This window comes from Salmo trutta, chromosome 3, assembly GCF_901001165.1.
Source record: "Salmo trutta chromosome 3, fSalTru1.1, whole genome shotgun sequence".
NCBI classification, from domain to species: domain Eukaryota; kingdom Metazoa; phylum Chordata; class Actinopteri; order Salmoniformes; family Salmonidae; genus Salmo; species Salmo trutta.
In genome coordinates, this window is record NC_042959.1 from 9,457,889 (window position 1) to 9,483,283 (window position 25,395).

The 25,395-nt window shown below is 45.4% G+C and overlaps 1 protein-coding gene across 2 annotated transcripts; it reads right to left on the minus strand.

The window, feature by feature from the left end:
* Positions 1–116: 116 nt before the first annotated feature.
* Positions 117–24,486, minus strand: LOC115167883 (SLAIN motif-containing protein-like). Of its 2 annotated transcripts, none has more exons than XM_029722602.1 (9): positions 23,954–24,486; positions 22,695–23,377; positions 10,650–10,789; positions 6,730–6,861; positions 4,244–4,384; positions 3,607–3,936; positions 3,267–3,410; positions 1,492–1,759; positions 117–1,288 (listed from the first exon to the last, which is right to left on the minus strand). In XM_029722602.1, exons 2-9 carry the CDS (start codon positions 23,360–23,362, stop codon positions 1,222–1,224), a joined length of 1,890 nt encoding a protein of 629 aa, XP_029578462.1. In that variant the 5' UTR covers positions 23,363–23,377; positions 23,954–24,486; the 3' UTR covers positions 117–1,221. The 2 variants fall into 2 exon arrangements, with proteins under 2 accessions (XP_029578462.1, XP_029578471.1); XM_029722611.1 differs by having other exon boundaries at positions 22,695–23,374; positions 23,954–24,054.
* Between the last annotated feature and the right edge of the window lie 909 nt (positions 24,487–25,395).

The window sequence follows — 25,395 nt, forward strand, 5'->3', positions numbered from 1 at the left end:
TTTAATCACAATATTTTTTTTATATAGCAGAATGTGTTCCAGCCTAAGGCACATCGATCTATGGTCCATGCATGATGAGCAAAGGAAGAGCATCTGCACGAGAAACAAAGTAAACATTCAAGTTCTGGGTAGGTTTTATTGTTCATTTTCATTACAGTTCCTGATTTTCAGAGGCACTCCACATAAGGGTGCATAGCTGGTTGTCTTAGAAAAGGCATATGGCCTTTGCTTCGTGCATAAAACAGTTCATTTTAGTAGTACAGTGGTATTCAAAACCCAAAACAGATTAACCTACCGATATGCAGTAAAAACAACTGTGGTAAATCAACGCATACAGTATCTCAACTACAAGTAGTACTTTATTGGATTTTTAGAAACAGTGCTGCAGCATCAGAAATGCACCATGGCACAAAGAATTTAACCCAACAATAATATTCATTTTATTTTTCTTAAGGGGGTCTTGATGGAAGGGCAGTGTGGTCCAGAGATGTTGTTGTGTCAGACTCAGCAAAACACAAATAGACACTTATTATAGGAGGAATCACAACCAATCAAATTACTCACAAACATTCAAAAAAAACCTTCCCACACGCATCAACATGGGGTTCGTTCCTTGGAAGAACAGACTTACTATTGATAAGGCTATTATGTAACAAACTAATTTCTTTGTCCTCAGAGGAAAGAAAACTAAACAGAAACATCATGCAACACCCAAGATGAGATCACCTTCATATCAGTTAGGAGTTTAACTTCACACACAATAGAACAGTCCACCCAAAGTCTTCAATAATTTGTACATCTACAGAACGTAAACAAATAAAAAAAACAACAACCCTTAGTCTTCTCTCAACAACTATCATAAAATATAGACTGGAATTGACTTGTTAAAAACAACATATTCTGTGGAAGCTTTGTCTAGGTCCCTAGAGCGAAAGAACGGTGTGTGCGCTCAGTCACTCTCTATCCGGTCTCTCTCCAGTATAACCATGTGCGCTCAGTCACTCTCTATCCGGTCTCTCCAGTATATCCGTGGTGTGAGAGGGTTCTTCATGCCAAGGAAGGTCTGTTCATCTACAGTGGTCCAGCCTACAGAGGTATGTTCAGAGGCAAGTAAGTTGGTGTTGCCCACAGGGGTATGTTCAGAGTCAGTACGCAATGTTGGTGTTGTTTATACTAAAATGTGAGGTAAAGGAGAGAGGTGGAGGAAGTTTCCTTGTTGCCTCAGTAGCAGCCGTCTCTCCACGACTCATTTGAGATTGGGCCATTCGTTCTAGTCATCCCCATAGACCTAACAAACAAAGACAACAATGACATGAGTCTTGATAGCTGTAAGAGTGCCATTCAAACGGTTTGTGGCCGCCACTGATAAGGAGTAATCACCTTTAACCAACGGAGTGACTGTACTGAAAAAAATCACACTCCTATCAACTCACTTTATGAGAAGTAATCATCCCAAGTCATAATGCTGAATGTGTATTTCTAAATAATCACCTTCTAGGTGTCTGGGCCAGTCTTCCCCTGGAGGATGGGGCTGCTGCTTGCCTCCCACCCCCAGTAGAGGCTCTCCCAGCTGGGTAGGCTCCCCCATTGGCAGGCCCTGGGGACTGGACCCTCCGTATCCCTCCATTGGGTCCACTCTGGACTACAGGCAGGCCCCTGGAGGGCTGGCGGGCCCCTGGCATGGAGCCCATGGCTTTGACAGGGACCCGCATGGACAGAGGGGACTGGCCACTGCCTCGCATCCGACTGGATGACATACCTGGGGAGGGGGCGATGGGCATGATGAGATGGGTTCAGGAGAGTGCTATCCACACTGCAAAGTAATACACATGTGGTCTTCTCACTTATTTCATATGCCAATGCTCTGATGACAGTACAATTCAGGTAATGAGAGAGAAGAGCACATATTCTCTGTATACTTGACATCAGGAATTGTGTCAGAAAAGAGTTGTAGATGCCTGCACCCAGAGGAATATTAGTGGAACTGAGGTGTATAACCAGGGAGAGGGAGTCGTAGACTAGATGCCTGCACCCAGAGGAATATTAGTGATTTTAGGGTGGGGAGTTGTGAGACAGGCGAGGTACCGGTAAGGGTTACCTGAGGGGAGTAGGGTACATGTGAGAGGCTCCCTCTGAGCCTCTCAGGATAGGGTACGCAGTATCAAGTTCTATTTGAGAGAGTGGGGCAGGTGTACAGACCAGGTGAGGGTTACCTGAGGAGGGGGCAGGTGTACAGACCAGGTGAGGGTTACCTGAGGAGGGGGCAGGTGTACAGACCAGGTGAGGGTTACCGGAGGAGGGGGCAGGTGTACAGACCAGGTGAGGGTTACCGGAGGAGGGGGCAGGTGTACAGACCAGGTGAGGGTTACCTGAGGAGGGGGCAGGTGTACAGGCCAGGTGAGGGTTACCGGAGGAGGGGGCAGGTGTACAGACCAGGTGAGGGTTACCTGAGGAGGGGGCAGGTGTACAGACCAGGTGAGGGTTACCGGAGGAGGGGGCAGGTGTACAGGCCAGGTGAGGGTTACCCGAGGAGGGGGCAGGTGTACAGGCCAGGTGAGGGTTACCTGAGGAGGGGGCAGGTGTACAGACCAGGTGAGGGTTACCTGAGGAGGGGGCAGGTGTACAGACCAGGTGAGGGTTACCTGAGGAGGGGGCAGGTGTACAGACCAGGTGAGGGTTACCGGAGGAGGGGGCAGGTGTACAGGCCAGGTGAGGGTTACCCGAGGAAAGGGCAGGTGTACAGGCCAGGTGAGGGTTACCCGAGGAGGGGGCAGGTGTACAGGCCAGGTGAGGGTTACCCGAGGAGGGGGCAGGTGTACAGACCAGGTGAGGGTTACCTGAGGAGGGGGCAGGTGTACAGACCAGGTGAGGGTTACCTGAGGAGGGGGCAGGTGTACAGACCAGGTGAGGGTTACCTGAGGAGGGGGCAGGTGTACAGACCAGGTGAAGGTTACCTGAGGAGGGGGCAGGTGTACAGACCAGGTGAAGGTTACCTGAGGAGGGGGCAGGTGTACAGGCCAGGTGAAGGTTACCTGAGGAGGGGGCAGGTGTACAGGCCAGGTGAGGGTTACCTGAGGAGGGGGCAGGTGTACAGACCAGGTGAAGGTTACCTGAGGAGGGGGCAGGTGTACAGGCCAGGTGAGGGTTACCTGAGGAGGGGGCAGGTGTACAGGCCAGGTGATGGTTACCTGAGGAGGGGGCAGGTGTACAGACCAGGTGAGGGTTACCTGAGGAGGGGGCAGGTGTACAGACCAGGTGAGGGTTACCTGAGGAGGGGGAGTGGGGCAGGTGAGATATGCGGTTGCCAGAGCTCTGGAGGTTAGCCTCCATGCTGCGGCTGTTCCTGACTGCCTCCAGGGATCGCAGGCTGGTGCGGGGGGCCAGGTTAGGCATGCTGTGCCTCACCTCTTCTGGAACCACACACACGGTTTGAGTTTGAGAAAGACTGAACTGAAACTGCGTTCTATAGAACTAATCGATTTATAAGTCATGTCTTCAAACGATACAGAGTACATCTGACTGACAATTCCATGTAGTTCTGACTGTGTACAGATACTGCTATGTTAGTGTGTGATGCATGAATACTCCTCTCCAGTCTCCACCTACCCTCGGTCTTGGCAAACTTGAGCAGTTCGGGCCCGGGCCCCTGTAGCGATCGACGTGGAGCGCGTTGCCGGGGGCCCCCCAGCCTGCTGTACTCTGCCTGGCCCTGGGAGCCTGGGGAGGGGGAGAGGCAGCGGGGCGAGCCCAGGGGAGAGGGGGAGTAGCGGAGGCGTCGCTGGGGCAGAGAGCAACACTCATCCTCCTCATCCTCCAGGCTGTAGGTATCAAACTCCTGGTCGCTGTAGGTCCCACCCCGACGTAGAGACTGGAGGGAGGCAGAGGAACTACGACGAGACACTGAGGCAGAGCTGGAGGCATAGTCCTGTCTCAGACCTGAGAGGGGAGAGAGTTACAGGGCCTGGACGCTGCCACAGACATACACATGAAAGAACAAGCATCTACGGGCTTGTGTATTTAGTATCTACATGGACAATAACTTTGAAAAGACATGCACACCCACAGATTACAAACACAGTCCTGCCCTAAGCACACACTACCACAGAGTGAGAATATTCACGGTCTTCTTCTTTATCAGTTATCTGTGGCATTATCACTGCAGTCCTTATTCTACACAACACAACTCACCCTCTTCCTGAAATACATTATCACCACAGTCATTATTCTAGACGACACCACTCACTCTCTTCCTGTAGGCGGGCCATGATCTGGACGTCAGTGAGGTCCTGTAGCTTGTAACCCATGGTGATGGAGTCGTCTGAGGTACTCAGCTCACTGTCTATAGACGACTGGGAACTCAGAGCAGAGTACATACTCATGTAGCCTGGAAAAACAATAACACACCATAACCATAACACACCAATCCACCACAGTAGTCCCACACAACAGCCCCTTGAGGGATAAAAAAAGACTATAATACAACCTGAAAACCAAGGACATGCAACTATACATTATCCATAGAGTAGTCAATTCTCTTTATTAGCCTAATCAGAGACTGGTCCAGTAATAATCTCTGAGAATAATCCCTGAGAACACTATAGAGCTAGGAAATTGTTTCTGGACCAGGCCTGCATTATGAGAAGAGATATTTAGAAGTCCTGACTTCCCTGTCTGTCCTACTGTATTAGTCTAGACACAGTGCTGAGGACAGCTAGAAGCATGATGTTTCTACTAGGCATCAGCAAGGCCATCGTCTGACACACACACACACACACACACACACACACACACACACACACACACACCCTTCATTCAAACTGAAAAGAGGCAACATGATGCAGGGTGTTTGGTTATATAACAGATGGGATTAGGAGGGGTCACCAGCAAGCAAAGCATTTACATACTTCATGCAAAGAGTGTTATTTACAGTCTGTGTTCATCATAACATAAGCATTGTGTTGGTTTACATAGCGCCACCCACACCTTGAGAAGTTAAAACGTTTGTTTTCCCAGTATCGCTAAGGGCCAAAGTATTTGATATCCACACCACTCTGCAAAACATGCCTGTAAATGCCATTAGTTGTGAAATTATCATCAGTGCATAACATAAGATACCATTCAGAATCGTTGCTGTAGAAGGCCAATATACACAATAGATCCAACCTTTGACCCTTTACGTTGAGTTGAGAAGAACAACCCTTTGAAAACTTTCCAGAAAAAACAGCAAACATTGTAAACAAACATTTAAAAACAAACACTTGTTAAAAACCTGTTACTTTAAAGTCCAACTCCAGTCTCCCTTTCAGCTCATTCACCACTTGATTTAATTAACAAAAGGCACTCTCAAAAGGTCTCCAGATTACTGTATTTAAACATGGGATAGTGTTTCAACATGAAAAGTTCCAAAATCACTTGGGTGTGTCTTAAACAAATCAAAATATATATTTTAGAGGTCTTCAAAGTAACCCCCCTTTACCTTGAAGACAGCTTTGCACACTCTTGGCATTCTCTCAACCAGCTTCACCTGGAATGCTTTTCCAACAGTCTTGAAGGAGTTCCCACATATGCTGAGCGCTTGTTGGACGCTTTTCCTTCACTCTGTGGTCCAACTCATCCCAAATCACCAACTGGGTTGAGGTCGGGTGATTGTGGAGGCCAGGTCATCTGATGCAGCACTCCATCACTCTCCTTCTTGGTAAATAGCCCTTACACAGCCTGTAGGTGTGTTTTGAATCATTGTCCTGTGGAAAAACAAATGATAGTCCCACTAAGCACAAACCAGATGGGATGGCGTATCGCTGCAGAATGCAGAGTGATGGAGTGCTGCATCAGATGACCTGGCCTCCACAATCACCCGACCTCCTTCAAACCGCAGAGTGAAGAAAAAGCAGCCGACAAGTGCTCAGCATGTGGGAACTCCTTCAAGAATGTTAGAAAAGCATTCCAGGTGAAGCTGGTTGGCAGAATGCCAAGAGTGTGCAAAGGGTGGCTACTTTGAAGAATCTAAAAGATATTTTGATTTGTTTAACACTTTTTTGGTTACTACATGATTCCATGTGTTATTTCATAGTTGAGGTCTTCACTATTATTCTACAATGTAGAAAATAATAAAAAGAAAGAAGCCCTTGAATGAGTAGGTGTCCAAACTTTTGACGGGTACTAATTCTTTTTTTACCCCTTTTCTCCTCAATTTCGTGGTATCCGATTGGTAGTTAGTCTTGTCCCGTCGCTGCAACTCCCGTACGGACTCGGGAGAGATGAAGGTCGAGAGCCGTGCATCCTCCGCAACACGACCTCGCCAAGCTGCACTGCTTCTTTACACACTGCTTGCTTAACCCGGAAGCCAGCCACACCAATGTGTCGGAGGAAACGCAGTACAACTGGCTACCATGTCAGCATGCATGCACCCGGCCCGCCACAGGAGTCGCTAGAGCGCAATGGGACAAGGACATTCCGGCCCGGCCAAACCCTCCCCTACCCAAACAACGCTGGGACAATGGGTCTCCCGGTTGAGGTCGGCTGCAATTGAACCCGAATCTGTAGTGACGCCCCAAGCGCTGCAGTGCCTTAGACTAGCTTCCCGAGTGGCACAGCGGTCTAAGAACTTAAAAGTTATTTTTAGTCTGATACTACTTTAAACTTGAGTTCCACCAACACTGTTAAACACACTGGAGAGCGAGAGAGCAGCTGAAAGTAAAGCAGCACGTGGTGTATTATTATCATGCGTACCTGAGCCACCACTGGTTAGTAGGATTTTGTTAGTGGATTTGTTGTGGTACCCAGGAGAGAGGAGGCCAGAGCCAGAGGAGCCAGCCTCCCCCGTCTGACCAGAGCTGCTGTAGATGTTCCTCCAGCGAGACGCTAAAGGCACACAGGAGAGGAGACAGGAGAGGAGACACAGTTACATAAACAGAGTCAAGGCACCGTTTAAAAGGCAACCTGTATCGTGCAAAGGGAGTGTTTACTTCAATTTTTGGCCAAAATCTGTGACCTTGTAGACAAATAAAACACCGGCCGGGTGGAAGTGTGTGCTCATGTAACCGATGTGAAATGGCTAGTTAGTTAGCGGTGGTGCGCGCTAATAGCATTTCAATCAGTGACGTCACTCGCTCTGAGACTTGAAGTAGGGTTTCCCCTTGCGTTGCAAGGGCCGTGGCTTTTGTGGCGCGATGGGTAACGATGCTTCGTGGGGTGTCAGTTGATGTGTGCAAGGGTCCCTGGTTCGAGCCCGGGTTGGGGCGAAGAGAGGGACGGAACCTACACTGTTACACTCAGGATTCCTTTACCAGTTCTTTAGGTACTGATTCTGAAGTGAACAAGAACTTTAAAAGTAATTCCTGATCAAAAGAGAAATTACAACTTTCATCATCGTTTCAAAATGGTCGGCCGTGGCTGGTTCATTTTAAAAACTGTTGCAAAAGAGCAAGACTAAAGGCATTGATTTTGTGTATTTAGTAGGACAGATGACGTTTCCAAGACTTAAGGTGGGACAATGTCTGTGCCTGCACAAAAAGAGTTTTAGAACTTACTGTCCTATAGCAATACTTATGAAGAGCTAACAATGGTGTCTATATTATTTACCGACTTCACACAGCGTCATTGTTGGCCACTACCTTCATGCTGACTCATTGCCAGAGCCAATGGGCCAAAACAAGTTTGGGAGGGTGAAACTGTTCTCGTAGCCTATAAGGGTGATCTAGAGGTAGCAATGAGGCTATAGTAGGTCATTATTCCTAAGGCACTGGTTCCTATATTTTTTATTTACTTCCTCCAGGAAGCAGTACTGTTTGCCATTGGCCACATCAAGTGTGGGAGGGTGAAACTCTCCAATATCACACTTATATAACATAACTATGGGGTAGGTTATAGCCTAGTGAATGATTTCCTATATTTGCCAGCTGCCTGTGCCAGTGGGTAGCTGATGTAATACATTGAGCGCAGGAGTTCTCTTTGATCTTTTCTAAAATGAAGTCAACTCTGGGGCTGTAATCTCCTGTACCACACATGAGCAGCACGGTGGTGTGCATGTCAACATTTCACTTCTAAAGTAGGTAGTTTCATGGCCTGACAGACAGAGGTATTCGCACCAGAACACAGCGATCTGACCCAGGGCAGGGTAATCCAACCCAACAGCCAGCCTCTACACCATGACATCACGTGGTCATTGAGCCAGGCCCTGGTCGGGTGTGAATGGCTTGGTTGTTGAAGTTCAGTAGCTGCAGGAAGTACCAGATGCACACCGGATAAACAAATAATGAATGGGTGTGTGCTGCTGGATCTAACACTGGTTAATTACTGGTGGTGGTGGAGTTGCCAAGAATCTCTACATTAGGAGCACCACATGAAATTTAGATAGTCTAAAAAATAAATAAAACAAGTATCTGATTGATTGATTGATTGTTTGAGAAGCAGCATATATGGGGCCTTTATAGAATTTAGCTACTTTCGAAGCACACATGCCTTATAAACTAACATGTAACACTTAAGACAGTTTACTATAAAAGCAAAACACGTCCATACGAATACATGTAATTGAAATTACAAAGTCATTTTGTAGATTATTAGGTTTCTACATTGTGTAAAAAATAAAATAAAAATAAATAAATCACAATTTCCCTATTGAGATACATTGACAATTGTACATCGTCTCTAAAAACGTCAGGTTTGTCATTCATTGATTCCATTTCCTTTCTTTTGTTAGGGTTGAACTGGCTATTTGTTTGCATAACTTATATAATATACTGGGGAAGCTATGCTACAATATTAAGTATATGAACTGCGGATAAATCAACTGCTGAAGACAGGAAGAACGACACCCGGCGACAGGAAGTGCGTCACGACGCTGAGACCAGCCTGCGCGCCGACGATAGGAGGAGCAAGTTTAAACCACGCTCCTCCTCCCTCTGACAGGCCAGCATTGAGCGGGAACTATCTCTGTCAGAGTATAAAAGCGAGAACAATATAATATGACGCTCTCTTCTCTGTTTGCCCTGCGAGGTAAAACAGCGAGACCGTATCTATACGAACCACCCATTTACCATACACGTGTTTGCATTAATTAAAGTAGAAATAAATCAGAAGTTACTATGTGCTGACTATTTTCTTCTGATACCAGAAACGAACTGTCGCAACTTTAACACTTTCTTTGCTAGTATACGCAAACATCTGGGGGCAAAGTAACCAGGTTGTTAGCTAGCTAACGAGGTAACATGTACTAGGAAAGTTACCAGGTTGTTAGCTAGCTAACGAGGTAACATGTACTAGCAAAGTTACCAGGTTGTTAGCTAGCTAACGAGGTAACATGTACTAGCAAAGTTACCAGGTTGTTAGCTAGCTAACGAGGTAACATGACTGAACGAAGTGTAAACAAATATTTAACGGCGCGCATGTAGTTTTAGAATGGCCCGGACATGGTTTATGAACGTTAAATGCGGTCCCGGCGATCCGCTATAGGAAGATTAAAATGTTGCAGCGGTAATATGGGTCCGATCTCTTGACCTGGTTGGGCTAGAAGCAAGCCATTTTCACTGTTGTAACGGCGCAACCATGACGCGATTAAATCTGTTCTCATAAAAATTAAGTCCAGAGACGACGCGTGAATGAAAACATTCCCTCGTTCATCATACATTTTGTTTTGTTGAGAGAAACTCGATACATACAGTAGGTGTGGACATATTGATGATCGGTTGACAGTAGTGTCATCGTGCCTCAGAGGCAGTAAGAGACTACAATGACCTTTAATTAGAGCACATCTGCTGTAAGGTGCGTGTGTTGTATCAAACCCCCAGCAATAAAAGCTGATTTTAATCAATCAATACATCCACTTCTATTTATAGAATTTCTCATGATTGACAAAACTTTTACGTCATTAACACCAGAAAAGTGTCTTGTGATCTCGCCATAACGTTGGGGTGTGATTATATTTCCCCATAGTATGTTGTACCGAAGTTGACTGACAAAGGGAACGTAACGTTATGACTGTAACTACTGTTCCCTGAAGGACGGGAAACGAGGTACAACACCTGTTTGGCCCCACACCGCCTGTTCCTGGGCTCGGTGAACAGCGGTATTAAAATCAAGGACTGAATCCAAGCCTCACACTTATAACCCGTGTAACACGGGGTTTCCAGCGAGGCGCAGATTTCATTGGCCATGTCAGGCGTGTTTGTAGATCCTTCAACTGAAGTCGCTGGAGTAAGACTCCCTATAGTATGTTGTACCTCGTTTCCCTCCTTCAGGGAACAATGGTTATAGTCATAACGTTATGTTATTGGATAGGAGGCAGTACTGGTTATTGCCTCAGGTAATGTGTTATGACTGCATTCACTGTTGGTCAGTGGCAAGCTCATCTTATTTGTTTATTGCTTGTTATGAGGTTATTGGGTGTCGGATAGGAGCGTTACTTTGCACTGGTACTGTTGGTATAGGGTTACTGGGCAGGTTATTGTAGAAGGGTTCCTACAGGGTTGTTATAATGTTAATGTAAGGTTTTTTTTATGGTTATCAAAAGATTGTATATGGTTATTATAGGATTACTATAAGGTTATTGTACATGGTTAATATAAGGTGACTGTGGTTACTATAGTTACTTTAGAGTTGGTATATGATCATTATAAGGTTATTATCAAGGTTACTAGGTAGGTGTGTACTCTGGTCGAGACGGTTGAGCAGGGTGCGACAGGCCACCTCCGTCTCTGGGCTGGGGTGGTCCAGAACCTTCCGACACCACTTCAGAGGAGACTCAGGCCTGGGCTCAGCAACTACCTGCTTCTTAGGGGAGACATACAACCTGCAGAGAGACGAGGGAGAGAAAAAATATATATATATAAAAAAGATGAGGCCGGGAGAGAGGGAGAGATGTGGTGGATAATGAGGCAGGCAGCAATGAAAGGAAGAGGATGAGAAAGGAGGTGGTGGATGGAGAAAGCGAGACAGCAAGAGGGAGGGACAAAAAGAGAAACAGGGGATTTACATTTTGCAAAGCATCAAAGCCTGTTCATCCAGCCTGCCTGCACTCAAGCGAACAGTGGGATAAGAACACAGCATTAAATGGTTCTCTGGCATGCGAGTTACGCATTTAATAACTTGTACTGTGTGGGAATGTTTGCAGGAGGCCTGTCTTCTAGTCTTACGGTGGAACAACCACACACACAAACTCATTATCCTTCATACCACTAATCACCTACTACTAGAAATAGACTCCACTTGTTTCAACATACAGCAGCATGTCTTTGTTACATACATAAGGCATTGCCATAGGCTAAACCATCCTTTTATCCAATCCTAGACGGTCACCACTCCATCTCAATCCATTTAGTTCTGCCCATTCTAGCCCATCCCAGATTCCCGGGCAATAACCACAGTCCACAGCAGTGCTGTGTGTGCTCAGCCCATACCTGGCAGTGTTACCTCTTCCTTCCACAGGTTTTTTGTTGTTGTTGTAATCTTTATTTTAACAGGGAAAACAGACTGAGACCTGGATCTCTTTTACGGCTGTGCACTGTGTAAACATGTTGACATGTACAGTTTTAGTCATACAGACAAGAACATTTCAAACATACAAAACAAAGACACAATTCAACAGAAACCATCACAGACAACATCATATTGATCCTCCATAACATTTTGAAATGGGCAAGGGACACCAGAGTGTCTAACTTAAGTTGGATCTGCAGTTTGTTCCATAAATAAGGAACTAAAGGCAGTCCTACCCAACTCTGTGGAGACCGCAGGAGTCTCTAATGTAATCCACATCTGTGATCTGGTTTTAAAATTAGTATATCTAATGGAAATTAATGATGATATATAATGAGGTCATTTTAAAAGAAGTGCTTTATAAATAAACAAGAGAGCATGTTGCTCTCGCCTCACAGATAGAGAGGCCCAGTAGCAATATCAGCAGCACTGGTGTGTGCATGGCCCCATCTCCTAATGAGGGCTCTACTGTACTGTCCTCTCCCAGCCATCACTATGCATTACCTTCTACTGTACTGTCCTCTCCCAGCCATCACTATGCATTACCTTCTACTGTACTGTCCTCTCCCAGCCATCACTATGCATTACCTTCTACTGTACTGTCCTCTCCCAGCCATCACTATGCATTACCTTCTACTGTACTGTCCTCTCCCAGCCATCACTATGCATTACCTTCTACTGTACCGTCCTCTCCCAGCCATCACTATGCATTACCTTCTACTGTACCGTCCTCTCCCAGCCATCACTATGCATTACCTTCTACTGTACTGTCCTCTCCCAGCCATCACTATGCATAACCTTCTACTGTACCGTCCTCTCCCAGCCATCACTATGCATTACCTTCTACTGTACCGTCCTCTCCCAGCCATCACTATGCATTACCTTCTACTGCATGAGTTGTCTGAAATAGGCACATCTACAGCACGTCTAGCCTACTGTAGACAATGTGCCTAGTCTACTACACAAGGTGATGATCTCCACTGACGACAGTGCTGGGCCGATCGTCTCTTGAACATCAGCGCTGGGCCCGATCGTCTTGCATTTTTTGCATTGCTTTAACTGTTTGAGTACATGTAAAGTAACGCTAAGTAGCAGTGAGTGTTAGTCCCTCTCCTTGAAAAAAAGTGCAGTGCAAACTGCCAAGTTCGTTAGGACGTTTGATCCGGGTCACATGGGGGAATGCTTTGAGCCACAAAACATACACAAAAAGAGGCCTGGCTGTGCGAACTGGTTTTTGAGTAATCAACTTGGGCTCATCTTCCCATTGGACAAACACAAAAGACAAGCCCTCTATCCCACTGGGACGAGCAACAATGAAGACAGCAGCTATCCAGGTCTCTCACTACAGATGTTTCAGTAGTCAGTCAATTTGATCCTGGAACAGTTTCTTTCTAGTAATTGGAGAGCTGACCAGCGGTGGCCGATGCTAAGTAGTAGGCCTAGTTACCTAGGCCAGCTGTTTAACAGTCAGATCATTTGATACTCAGAGCTACAGTTTAAGGGTAGCGGCACTAAGGGCAGATCATTGATACTCAGAGCTACAGTTTAAGGGTAGCGGCACTAAAGGCAGATCATTTGGTAAATGGACCATTTGTTGTTGTTGTTATTTATACATAGAGCTAAATAGAAATTCTGGTAGGCACGCCATCATCTGCACGCAAAACAAAGCACTCATGCATGGACATTGGACACTTTTGTTCACCTTAGCTTGTGTTCCATTTCTTGTCTTGTTCCTTGCACAGCCGGGTTACTTCCAGTCTCAACCTCCACAGATTACTAGAATTCTCCATACCTCTCAGTAAATGTTTTTAGAAGCAGAAGGTCCATGATGGATCACATGCAGCCTAAGCACCCCCCCCCCCCCAAAAAAAGAAGTTTAGGCCCCAGCAGCAGCCATCCAGCTTCTAGCCTAAATGGCACCCTATTCCCTATGTAGTCCACTACAACCATAGGGTTCTGGTGTCGAAAGTAGTGCATCATAAAGGGAAAAGGGTGCCACTTGAGACTCAGTCCTGAGCCCTAACCACCAGCCCAAAGCAGCTTAGGGGTCCATGCCTGGGCAGATTATTTATTTAATGTTGTAGTAGTGATAACCACCTGGGGTTCATACAGAATGGTTAATAATGTGGTAGAGAGAACAAGGCCTTGCTGCTATGGGTTGTTAATCCACAGATCAGCTGCTTAACTAGCTACCAGGAATACAATATGGTACCCGTTCGTATCGGACAATACTGTACAAAATGGGACAGGTAAAACAAACACATAATAGTTTAAAACACCCTGAACTTGCAAACACACACAAGCCTCATGCCCAGATGAACATTGTGGCGTACAGAGGGGAAATTAAATTAAGACGGATTCACTTGGAATTAGCAGTCTGCCATTAAACATTTTGAGGTAATCTAATCCTGTTAATTCAATTCTGGTAAACAAGCCAAGCTCCTCCTACACCACAGAAGAACCCAGACTAGACAGCAACAGCAGTACAGGGTTGACATTCATTTGAAGAGAGTGAGATGATCATTTGAATGATGCAAATCCTGACTGAGCCAACAGTAGTAGAAGCCCCGAGCAGCGACTGAGCCAGCAGTAGTAGAAGCCCCGAGCAGCGACTGAGCCAGCAGTAGTAGAAGCCCCGAGCAGCGACTGAGCCAGCAGTAGTAGAAGCCCCCGAGCAGCGACTGAGCCAGCAGTAGTAGAAGCCCCCGAGCAGCGACTGAGCCAGCAGTAGTAGAAGCCCCCGAGCAGCGACTGAGCCAGCAGTAGTAGAAGCCCCCGAGCAGCGACTGAGCCAGCAGTAGTAGAAGCCCCCGAGCAGCGACTGAGCCAGCAGTAGTAGAAGCCCCGAGCAGCGACTGCACTATGACCATACATGGGCTCCCGCCTGGTTCAGCAGTCTAAGGCTCTCCATCTCAGTGCTAGAGGCATCACTACAGACATCCTGGTTCAGCGGTCTAAGGCACCGCACCTCAGTGCTAGAGGCGTCCCTACAGACATCCTGGTTCAGCGGTCTAAGGCTTTCCATGTCAGTGCTAGAGGCGTCACTACAGACCCTGGTTCAGCGGTCTAAGGCTCTGCATCTCAGTGCTAGAGGCGTCACTACAGACATCCTGGTTCAGCGGTCTAAGGCACTGCATCTCTGTGCTAGAGGCGTCACTACAGACATCCTGGTTCAGCGGTCTAAGGCACCGCACCTCAGCGCTAGAGGCATCACTACAGACATCCTGGTTCAGCGGTCTAAGGCTCTGCATCTCAGTGCTAGAGTTGTCACTACAGACATCCTGGTTCAGCGGTCTAAGGCTCTCCATCTCAGTGCTACAGGCGTCACTACAGACATCCTGGTTCAGCGGTCTAAGGCACCGCACCTCAGTGCTTGAGGCGTCACTACAGACACCCTGGTTCAGGGGTCTAAAGCTCTGCATCTCAGTGCTTGAGGCGTCACTACAGACACCCTGGTTCAGCGGTCTAAAGCTCTGCATCTCAGTGCTTGAGGCGTCACTACAGACACCCTGGTTCAGCGGTCTAAGGCACCGCACCTCAGTGCTACAGGCGTCACTACAGACATCCTGGTTCAGCGGTCTAAGGCTCTCCATCTCAGTGCTAGAGGCGTCACTACAGACATCCTGGTTCAGCGGTCTAAGGCACCGCACCTCAGTGCTACAGGCGTCACTACAGACATCCTGGTTCAGCGGTCTAAGGCTCTGCACCTCAGTGCTAGAGGCATCACTACAGACATCCTGGTTCAGCGGTCTAAGGCACCGCACCTCAGTGCTTGAGGCGTCACTACAGACACCCTGGTTCAGCGGTCTAAAGCTCTGCATCTCAGTGCTTGAGGCGTCACTACAGACACCCTGGTTCAGCGGTCTAAAGCTCTGCATCTCAGTGCTTGAGGCGTCACTACAGACACCCTGGTTCAGCGGTCTAAAGCTCTGCATCTCAGTGCTTGAGGCGTCACTACAGACACCCTAGTTCATATCCAGGTTGTATCTCATCTGGCCGTGATTGGGAGTCCCATAGGGCGGCGTGCATCGTCCGGGTGTGGCCGTCATTGTAAATAAGAATTTGTTCTTAACTGATTTGCCTAGTTAAATAAAAGTAAAAAATAATAATGATAATAATAATAATAATAATAGTGGGATAAACAAAGGACCACTAATGCCTTGTTTCCACTTCTCTGGCTGTGGAAAATGCTGCAGCCGTGGTTCGTCACACACACACACACTCTTTTGAACTTTGCCAAGTATGAAGCAATAAGTCAAGTCATGCTATTGGGCTACCTATGGCTGTATGTATTAGGGCTAGAGGTCGACTGATTAAATAGGGCCGATTTCAAGTTTTCATAACAATTCGGTAATCGTCATATTTGGATGCCGATTATGGCCGATTATATTGCAATCCACGAGGAGACTGGGTGGTAGGCTGCCCACCTGTTACACGAGTGCAGGCAGCAAGGAGCCATGGTAAGTTCCTAGCTAGCATTAAACTTATCTTATAAAAAACAATCAATCAATCTTAACCTAATCACTAGTTAACTACACATGGTTGATGATATTACTAGTTTAACTAGCTTGTCCTGCATTGCACATAATCAATGCGGTGCCTGAAATTGTGTCACTTCTCTTGCGTTCTGTGCAAGCAGAGTCAGGGTATATGCAGCAGCTTGGGTCGCCTGGCTCGTTGCGAACTGTGTGAAGACCATTTCTTCCGAACAAAGACTGTAATTAATTTGCCAGAATTGTACTTAATTATGACATAAAATTGAAGGTTGTGCAATGTAACATCAATATTTAGATTTAGGGTTGCCACCCATTCGATAAAATACGGAACGGTTATGTATTTTACTGAAAGAATAAACTTTATGTTTTCGAAATGATAGTTTCCGGATTCGACCATATTAATGACCTACGGCTTGTATTTCTGTGTGTTTATTATATTATAATTTATGATTGATTTGATATTGTCTCAGCCTCCAGTATTTTTGCTGCAGTAGTTTATGTGTCGGGGGGCTAGGGTCAGTCTGTTATATCTGGAGTATTTCTCCTGTCTTATCCGGTGCCCTGTGGGAAATTAACTATGGTCTCTCTAATTCTCTCTTTCTCTCGGAGGAGGACCTGAGCCCTAGGACCATGCCTCAGGACTACCTGGCATGATGACTCCTTGCTGTCCCCAGTCCACCTGGCTGTGCTGCTGCTCCAGTTTCAACTGTTCTGCCTGCGGCTATGGAACCCTGACCTATTCACCAGACGTGCTACCTGTTCCAGACCTGCTGTTTTCAACTCTCTAGAGACAGCAGGATCGGTAGAGATACTCTCAATGATAGGAGTAAATGTCAGTTGGCTTTTCATAGCCTGAGGTGCTGACCTGTTGCACCCTCAACAACTACTGTGATTATTATTATTTGACCATGCTGGTCATTTATGAACATTTGAACATCTTGGTCATGTTATGCTATAATCTCCACCCGGCACAGCCAAAAGAGGACTGGCCACCCCTCATAGCCTGGTTCCTCTCTAGGTTTCTTCCTAGGTTTTGGCATTTCTAGGGAGTTTTTCATAGCCACTGTGCTTCTACACCTGCATTGCTTGCTATTTGGGGTTTTAGGCTGGGTTTCTGTACAGCACTTTGATATATCAGCTGATGTAAGAAGGGCTTTATAAATACATTTTATTAGATAGAGCAGTCTGACTGAGCGGTCGGTGGTAGGCAGCAGCAGGCTCGTAAGCATTCATTCAAACCGCACTTTCCTCCGTTTGCCAGCAGCTTTTCGCAATGCTTGAAGCACAGCGCTGTTTATGACTTTAAGCCTAGAAAATAAAGGAAAGCCGCACACTCTAAGAGCTCAGATGCAAAAATTTTAATAACCAACGTTTCGACAGCTAAGCTGTCTTCATCAGGGTATCATCACAAACACTGAGAGATGAGTCATTTATATAGTGTCAAGAGACACACAGGTGTTTGTAATCATGGCCAAGTATGGCCTAATATCATTGGTTAACTGAAATATTAAAAAAATGGTATACAAGGAACATACAAAAAGACAAACAAATGGATAACATATGATCATAGCATTTGTAGTCTAAAAAGTATCTAACAAACAATTACAATGGCAAAATCACAATAATCACAAGAATGGCTTCAGATCAAAGTCTATGTTAAGACCGAAGGGAGCAAGTGTCTTTAAATTAAAGATCCAGGCAGCCTCTCGTTTTAACAATAAATTATCAAGGTCACCCCCTCTCCTCGGGAGGGTGACATGTTCGATGCCAATATAACGCAGAGACGAAATCGAATGGCCTGCCTCCAAAAAGTGGGCCGCAACTGGGTAAGTCAGGTTTTTGCACCTAATGGTGCTACGGTGCTCTGAGATACGTACTTTTAATTCACGCTTTGTTTTACCCACATAATTTTTACCACAGGGACAAGTTATAAGGTAAATAACTGACTTAGTGGAACACGTAATAACACCTTTAATTGGGATAGATTTCCCTGTTTGGGGGTGTTTGAAGGATCTACATTTGTAAGTGCCATTGCATTGAGCACAGCCATTACACTTGTAATTTCCATCCAGTATGGGCGCAAATAGGCGTTGTTCAGGAATATCTTGGGCTGGTAAATCAGAGTGTACCAATTGGTCTCTGAGATTTCTGCCCCGCGAGAATACGACCAGGGGAAGATCAGAAAACACATTACCAAGACTATCATCATATTTCAGAATGTGCCAATGTTTGTGAACGATTCCTTTAATTTGTTCAGAGCACTTTGAATAGCGGGTAGTAAGAACGCATGAATGCGTCTTTTTGCGAGACTGACCTTGAAAAAGGTCATGTCTCGTTTTGTTTTGAATTTTCTCAATGGCAATATTAATCTGATCATTGTTGTACCCCCTCTCCTTGAACTTATCCTGAGTCTCAGCCATATTTCTGTCGAAATCTGATTGTTTAATGCAAATTCTTTTGATTCGACAGAATTGGCTGTAGGGCAAACTATTTTTCAAGGGAAGTGGGTGACAACTGTCAGCCCTCAACAAACTGTTACGATCAGTAGGTTTCCTGTAAAGATCAGTGTATAAAACATTATCTTCACACAAGATCAGAAGATCAAGAAAACTGATTTGACGTGTATCAGATTGCATAGTAAATCTCAAATGTTCAGAACAGGAGTTAAGAAAAGCATAAAACGACTGGAGCAGTTCTGCATCACCCCTCCATAGAACAAAAATATCGTCAATATACCGTTTCCAAATAATGATGTTAGGCAAGAAAACATTTTTGAGAGGGTTAAAAATGGATTGTTTCTCCATGTAACCCACATACAAATTAGCATAGTTAGGAGCCATGGGAGATCCCATAGCAGTACCCTTCGTCTGAATAAAGAAATCATTTAGAAACATGAAGTAGTTGTGTGTGAGTACTATTTCAGCCAACGTTACAATGCAGGCACTGGAAGGTAGCTCATTAGGGTCACGTTGCAGAAGAAAATGTTCCATGGCTTCAATACCGCCCTCATGCGGAATATTTGTGTATAACGACTCAACATCAAAAGTAACTAACAAGGTGTTCTCAGGCAGAGGATCAAGAGATTCAATGATAGAGATCATACTGCTGGTGTCCTTTACAAAGGAGGGGAGCTGTTCTGCGAGTGGTCTAATAAAAAAGTCAACAAAAGTAGATAGAGGGGCCGTTATTGCATCAATGCCCGCTACAATAGGGCGCCCTGGAGGGTTTGTAACGTTCTTGTGTAATTTCGGCAAAGTATAGAAAGTGGCAATTTTAGGGTGTTGGATGGCCAGAAAGTCATGTTCTTTTTTGGTTATCTGACCAGAATTTAAATAACCATCTAGGACAGAAAAGATAGTATTCTGAAATTGGGAAGTAGGGTCACTTCTGAGTTTCTTGTAAAAGGTGTTGTCAAGTAGCTGTCTATGACACTCATTTACATAAGTTGTCCTATCCATGAGTACCACCGACCCACCCTTATCAGCAGGACGAATAAGGACTGACGTATCAGATTGTAAATCAAGCAAAGCTTTTTTTTCATCCTTAGATAAATTATGGAAAGATTTGAAGTCCTGTTTATTCTTAAGGAGATGAGCAACATCTTTTTCAACAAGTCTGCAATATGTCTCGATAGAGTGATTGCGATTGGCTGGAGGTACAAAATAACTCTTGCTTCTAAAAAGAGTCGGAGTATGTACAGGTAAGTAACCTACTGGTTCAATAGAAGTGTCAGGATTGGGGGAGCTAAAGTATTCCCTTAAACGGATGTTTCTAAAAAACTTAAACATGTCTACCTTAACGTCAAAATCGTTACACTGTGTTGTAGGCACAAAAGATAACCCTTTATTGAGCAAAGAGACATGGGCAGGGCTCAATATCTTGCTTGATAAATTAAAGACACTCAGTCCCGTGGGTTCTGGGACCGTGTGAACGGTCTCCTCTGCCTCTGATAGTCGTTTCTTCTTACCCCGTCGGGTGCGGCATCTCGTCGATGCGCGTGCCTGCGGCCACCTGCGCCCTTCCGTTGGCCCGGTCTCTCGTTGAATAAAAAACTGCCACTGGAAGCTGATGAGGCGCTGGTTGTAGAGTGTTGGTCAGACCGGGGTGGATCAAAGTAAGTGTCATCCCTCCTGCGTCTGCCATGGAGAGGAGCAGGACCTCCTTTGTCAGGGTTTCTCCAAAAATAAACTTTATCCTCGGCCTTGTCTTTTTTGTCTTGGTTGAATTTCTTGATTTTAAGTTCCTTTATTTCTGTAGACAGCTTGTCCTGGAGCGCTTGGTTAGTTTTCATCAGTTCATTGAATATGCCATCATCATTAACAGCTATTTGTAGAGCTGTGCGTTTGTCTTTAATCGTATTATCCATTTCACTAAAATCCTTTTTCAACTGATCAACAATTAATGTCATTAAATCAATAGAGCACTTGTTAAGGATGGCACACCAGCGCTCACAGAAATGATCTGTGCGTTGTCCCAATGATGGTTCTTTTTGCCACCTGAGTCCCCGTGGAATAATGCCTTGACGTACGTAATCACTAAGAGTGACTATATGTAAATGCGTTCTCGTCTGGCGCTTAGATAAATGTAACAGTTCTTTCGAGAGGTCAGAATTACCTCCCGGCATGTCAAAAAGGGACTCCGAAACAATGATTTGATCACGCTCCTTTAGGCTATATTCAAAGTAATCTTGTTTGGGTCTGTGACCAGTGTCAGGAAAAGAATTGTCATTCGGCATCGTATTAGAGCTTTTTAGTCGATAGGGTGCTGTTAACTGGGTAACAAAACAATCTAGAAAAAAGAAACGCACACCTATAAAGGCGAGGTGCTGGCTAGCGGAGCAGAACACTAGAAAATAAAGGAAAGCCGCACACTCTAAGAGCTCAGATGCAAAAATTTTAATAACCAACGTTTCGACAGCTAAGCTGTCTTCATCAGGGTATCATCACAAACACTGAGAGATGAGTCATTTATATAGTGTCAAGAGACACACAGGTGTTTGTAATCATGGCCAAGTATGGCCTAATATCATGACTTTAAGCCTATCAACTTCCGAGATTAGGCTGGCAATATAATAGTGCCTATAAGATCATTTAATAGTCAAAGGTCTATGAAATACAAATAGTATCGAGAGAAATAGTCCTATAATAACTACAATCTAAAACTTCTTACCTGGGAATATTGAAGACTCGTGTTAAAAGGAACCACCAGCTTTCATATGTTCTCATGTTCTGAGCAAGGAACTTAAACGTTAGCTTTCTTACATGGCACATATTGCACTTTTACTTTCTTCTCCAACACAGTGTTTATGCATTATTTAAACCAAATTGAACATGTTTTATTATTTATTTGAGACTAAATGTATGTATTATATTAAGGCTGTATGTATTAGGGCCCAAAGGCTGAATGTGTTAGGGCCCAAAGGCTGTATGTATTAGGGCCCAAAGGCTGTATGTATTAGGGCCCACCGTAGCAAAATGCTTTTAAAATGGAAAACAAGTGCCTTTCTTATCGGACAAGTTTCAGTCCATTTTATTCAGTTGGGTGCCTAGTGAATAGGACCCATGTCTCCTCGGCCGTTGAGAGGCCCAGCTGTGCTGCACTAGTTCTGGCTCTGCGCTCAAGCCTCCTCCTCCCTCTCTGGGTATTCATGTCAGAGGAGAAAATCACTACTGCTGCTGAGCGCACACACAGTGCCCAGAGTAAAACACGTTGGCTGGCTGCCCCTCGCCCAGTGACAACAGTGGCCCCTCTCCCTCTAGAGCAAGGCACTCCCCCTCTCTGTCCATTTCAGTCACTACCCATCCTCTCTCTCCCAGTCACATAGATTCAGTGATCAGAGGCACTGCCTGTCAGTGCCCATTTTATACAGCCCACAAAGCCGAGCATTTCCAAGGCAGAAGCAGCGCTCAGATATTTCCATCTAAAGGCCTACTAGCCCAGCTGCATCAAATCTGCATGTATTTTCTGCATGTTTTCCTCTGGTTGTTGCGTATCACGGAAACCAGGCCAACTGCCACAGCAGAGACCCACCTCCAACCCAGGGTCACGTCCCAAACAGTACCTTATTCCCTACATAGTGCACTAGGGCCCTGGTCAAAAGTAGTGCACTATAACGGGTGCCATTTGGGACATTGGTATGACTAAAGGTCGCAGTCATAGTCCCTATACTTATGAGAGTGAAAGGTTCAACAGAACAGTAACATAATGACTCATCTGGCTATAGGGCCTTCCACCATCCTGAGTGTGAACACAAACTCATCCCACACACAGTATGACATCACGCTGACCCCTAAAGACAGTGGTAAACAGATGTCTCCCCTCCAACATGTGGGGCTGCAGACTAGTGAAGATACGTGTACATGTGTTCCTCTCCTTCATCTGCAGTGATCAGAATACATGTCTAGTGTCTACTGGGAATAACTTTCATCTGAACAGAGCAGAATCTGCAGATACACAGCAGATGAGGAAGGGACCGTAGACTAAAAAAGCTGACTAAGACCCTTTATGATCGGAGCATAGAAAATAAAAGGTAGGAGACCTTCCAAACAGTGTGCAGAGGATATTTGACTGAATCTGAAATGGCAGTCTATTCCCTATATAGTGCACTCCTTTTGAGCAGAGCCTTATGCAGGCCTCAGTTTAAAGTACTGCATTAGCTATATAGGAAATAGGTTGGAATTTCAGATGCTTCCTTTGTCTCGCTCCTATCCCCATGGTACCTACCAGCTGTCCTCGTCATCCACCTCTGCAAGGTCCTCCCATAGGTCCAGAACATCAACCTCATCCAGGGCCAACTGGTCCACTCCTGAGTCGCTCTCGGCCAGAGTCTCAGATTCATAGCTGTCCAGAGAGGGACTCTCTGGGGTTGGACTTAGCCCCTGGTTCTGCGCCGGTCCTGGTCCGTTCCCGCAGGGCAGGGTCAGAAATCCTGCACACAGTCCACCATCCGCATCCTCTATCCGGTTAGCTGCTGGTAGAGGGGACATATCCTCACCGCTACTACAGTCCTGAGGAGGGGACAGCTCCAAGTCACTGCTGCTGCCTAGTTCAGTTCCACAACTTCCACTGCTCCCCAACCTGAGAGGAGAGTTGGTGTTGGTCACCTCTTCGCTGGAAGAGATTCTCTCATTGATGTTGGTACTGGTTGTGAGGTTACTGTTTGTGGTGGTCGCTCCTCTGAGATGTAGATTCTTACTGCCTCCCCTGTTGCGGAGTGTTTGATTCTGGACCTCGAGTCTTCGAATGAGCTCCTGGAGTTTACGTACCTCTTCCAGCTCCACCCCTGCTAGCTCCTGCTCCTCCTCGTAGCTCGGCTGGGACGCCTTCATGAGACCCCCGGTACAGTCATTGCCTGCCGGTTGGACCTCACCGGCGCTGTCCGGAACTACCATGCTGCTCCTGTTCTGCTAGGGGAAGATAATCGAATGTTTTGATCAGCAGCTCGCGTAAAGAACAAACCATTCAAACCCCTGTTTCGAGATTAACAATCATCCGAACAAACACCTAAACTGCAAGCTCATCGTGGTGGGATAACTAATCAATTTGATCATAGCTAGTTACTTTGTTACGTTTACATGCCAATAAAAGCCATAGACGGCAGTTGAATATATTTTCTGACTACATCAACTAACAAACTCCCATGTTTATAATTAATAACGCTGCCACGATGAATAAAGAAATAACGTCCGAAGCTACGAAGGCTGACAAATTGTAGACTAGCAACAGCGGGCACAAACCGCATCTCCCCCCCACTCACATTCAGTTTCATTGAATGTCGCCAACATTTGCAGCTAAAGATAAGTGCAGCGTCTAGTTGCCATTTGTTGCTAGCTAATTAGATATAATTAACGTTAAAGCACATGCATTTATATCATTTATCAATGCAAGCCAATAGATCATTTGTTACATCAATGCATTTCCAACGGGAACTGTTGATTAGCCAGCCACCAAGCTAAAGCGCTAGCTAAACATAACAAACCTACCTTTGCTTCACCGGTTGCGATGAGCCGTGTTGTCAAGAAATGCTCGAATTAGCCTGATAAATCCAACGCACGAGTTTGCGTTAATCAAGTACGTTTACAAGGAATACATTTTTTTTTTTTTAAGTAAATAAGATGTATGTAATAAAAATATAGCTATATGATTATCGATGTAATGGCTCGAACCACGCTAAACCATGTCCCTGTTAGCCTGTAAGTGGCTAGTTAGTAAAGATAGCTAACTAAGCAGCTATGTTTTGCCAGCTTTGAGGGACTCGAGTTGACCCAATCAGAGCATTGGTCCCGCCCCCTACCTGACATTAACATGATATTTGGTGCCACCTACAGGCGACTTCAGGTATTACCTGTCGTTCTCTTCTCATGCGCTAGAGGTCGCCAAATAAAAGGGGGAAGAAAAACTCATCTAACGTCACAGCTGAGGTGCGTCGAGTTCGCTTTAACGTTTTTCTACGTTGCGTGACGATTTGAAATGAAACGACACGTTTCCCCAAAACGATGAGAACCGTTCTTCAACAGCATTTGAGGTACGTTTGCTCCCGTTTGGTTTGGTGGGTGTGGTATGGGCATGACCAGTGCCATGTATTTAGAATAAATAAATAAATAAACACATTGCTCTGGGTGTGACTATTTCAAATTGCAAAACACTTGCAGCACACTATAGAGTAATCGCCTTCTGAGCCACCATAATTACAGCGTTTTTCAACTGGTCATTCAGTACAGTACAGTTTCCTTTCTGGCGTACTAAACGCAGCCCTGTCATCAGTACTATACACTCTTTGGCCACAAAAGTGTCTGTCAACATGAGAGTAAATAACATACCTAGTACAACACCAAACATTCCAAGACATCTAATCCACAATACTTATAATTATCCAAATAACCTGTCTCCAACATAACAAACTACATGAGCTGTGAAAGGGGAACATAAACCAACTGAAGAAAATAACTCCTCTGTAGTATTGTGATGCAACACCTCTCTTTATCTGTGCCAAGACCCACACATACCATCATTGCTCAAGTTCTGCAGAACCCTTACTTCTGTTGCAACGGTGATTCTCATGGTAATAAACATGCTTCACTTATTGAATTGTACCTGTAGATAATAGAGCTATACGAGTTAGTAGCCTACAACCAGAAACAAGCCCTGAACAGAGACCTGATGTTGATCTATTGGAAGAATACTGGGCTGGGTTCCCAAAGTGAAGGCAGAGAGAGAGGGTGAAACCTGTGAGTGTTAGTTTGATAGTAACTCTGCTGGTTCGGGAACATGTACTAACAAGTAGGCTTCAGCACATGTTACTGTGTCTGTACACCACCCTATTCTTCACTGTATGAGCTGTTATGGTCTGGATTCAAAGTAAAGATGAGAGGGGCGACTTTTCTGTTCAAAAGTAAAGAAAAAAGTCTTACTGTGGCTAGATAAC

What these genes read in the sequence shown, in the direction of transcription:
- LOC115167883 (XM_029722602.1), bottom strand. Translation starts at nt 23,362, where the DNA reads ATGGTAGTTCCGGACAGCGCCGGTGAGGTCCAACCGGCAGGCAATGAC. An exon ending in GCTCAACCGTCTCGACCAGA is followed by an intron (nt 6,862 to 10,649) that starts GTACACACCTAC and finishes GTGTGCCTTTAG; the next exon opens with CGTCTCGCTGGAGGAACATC. An exon ending in ACTAACCAGTGGTGGCTCAG is followed by an intron (nt 4,385 to 6,729) that starts GTACGCATGATA and finishes TTGTTTTTCCAG; the next exon opens with GCTACATGAGTATGTACTCT.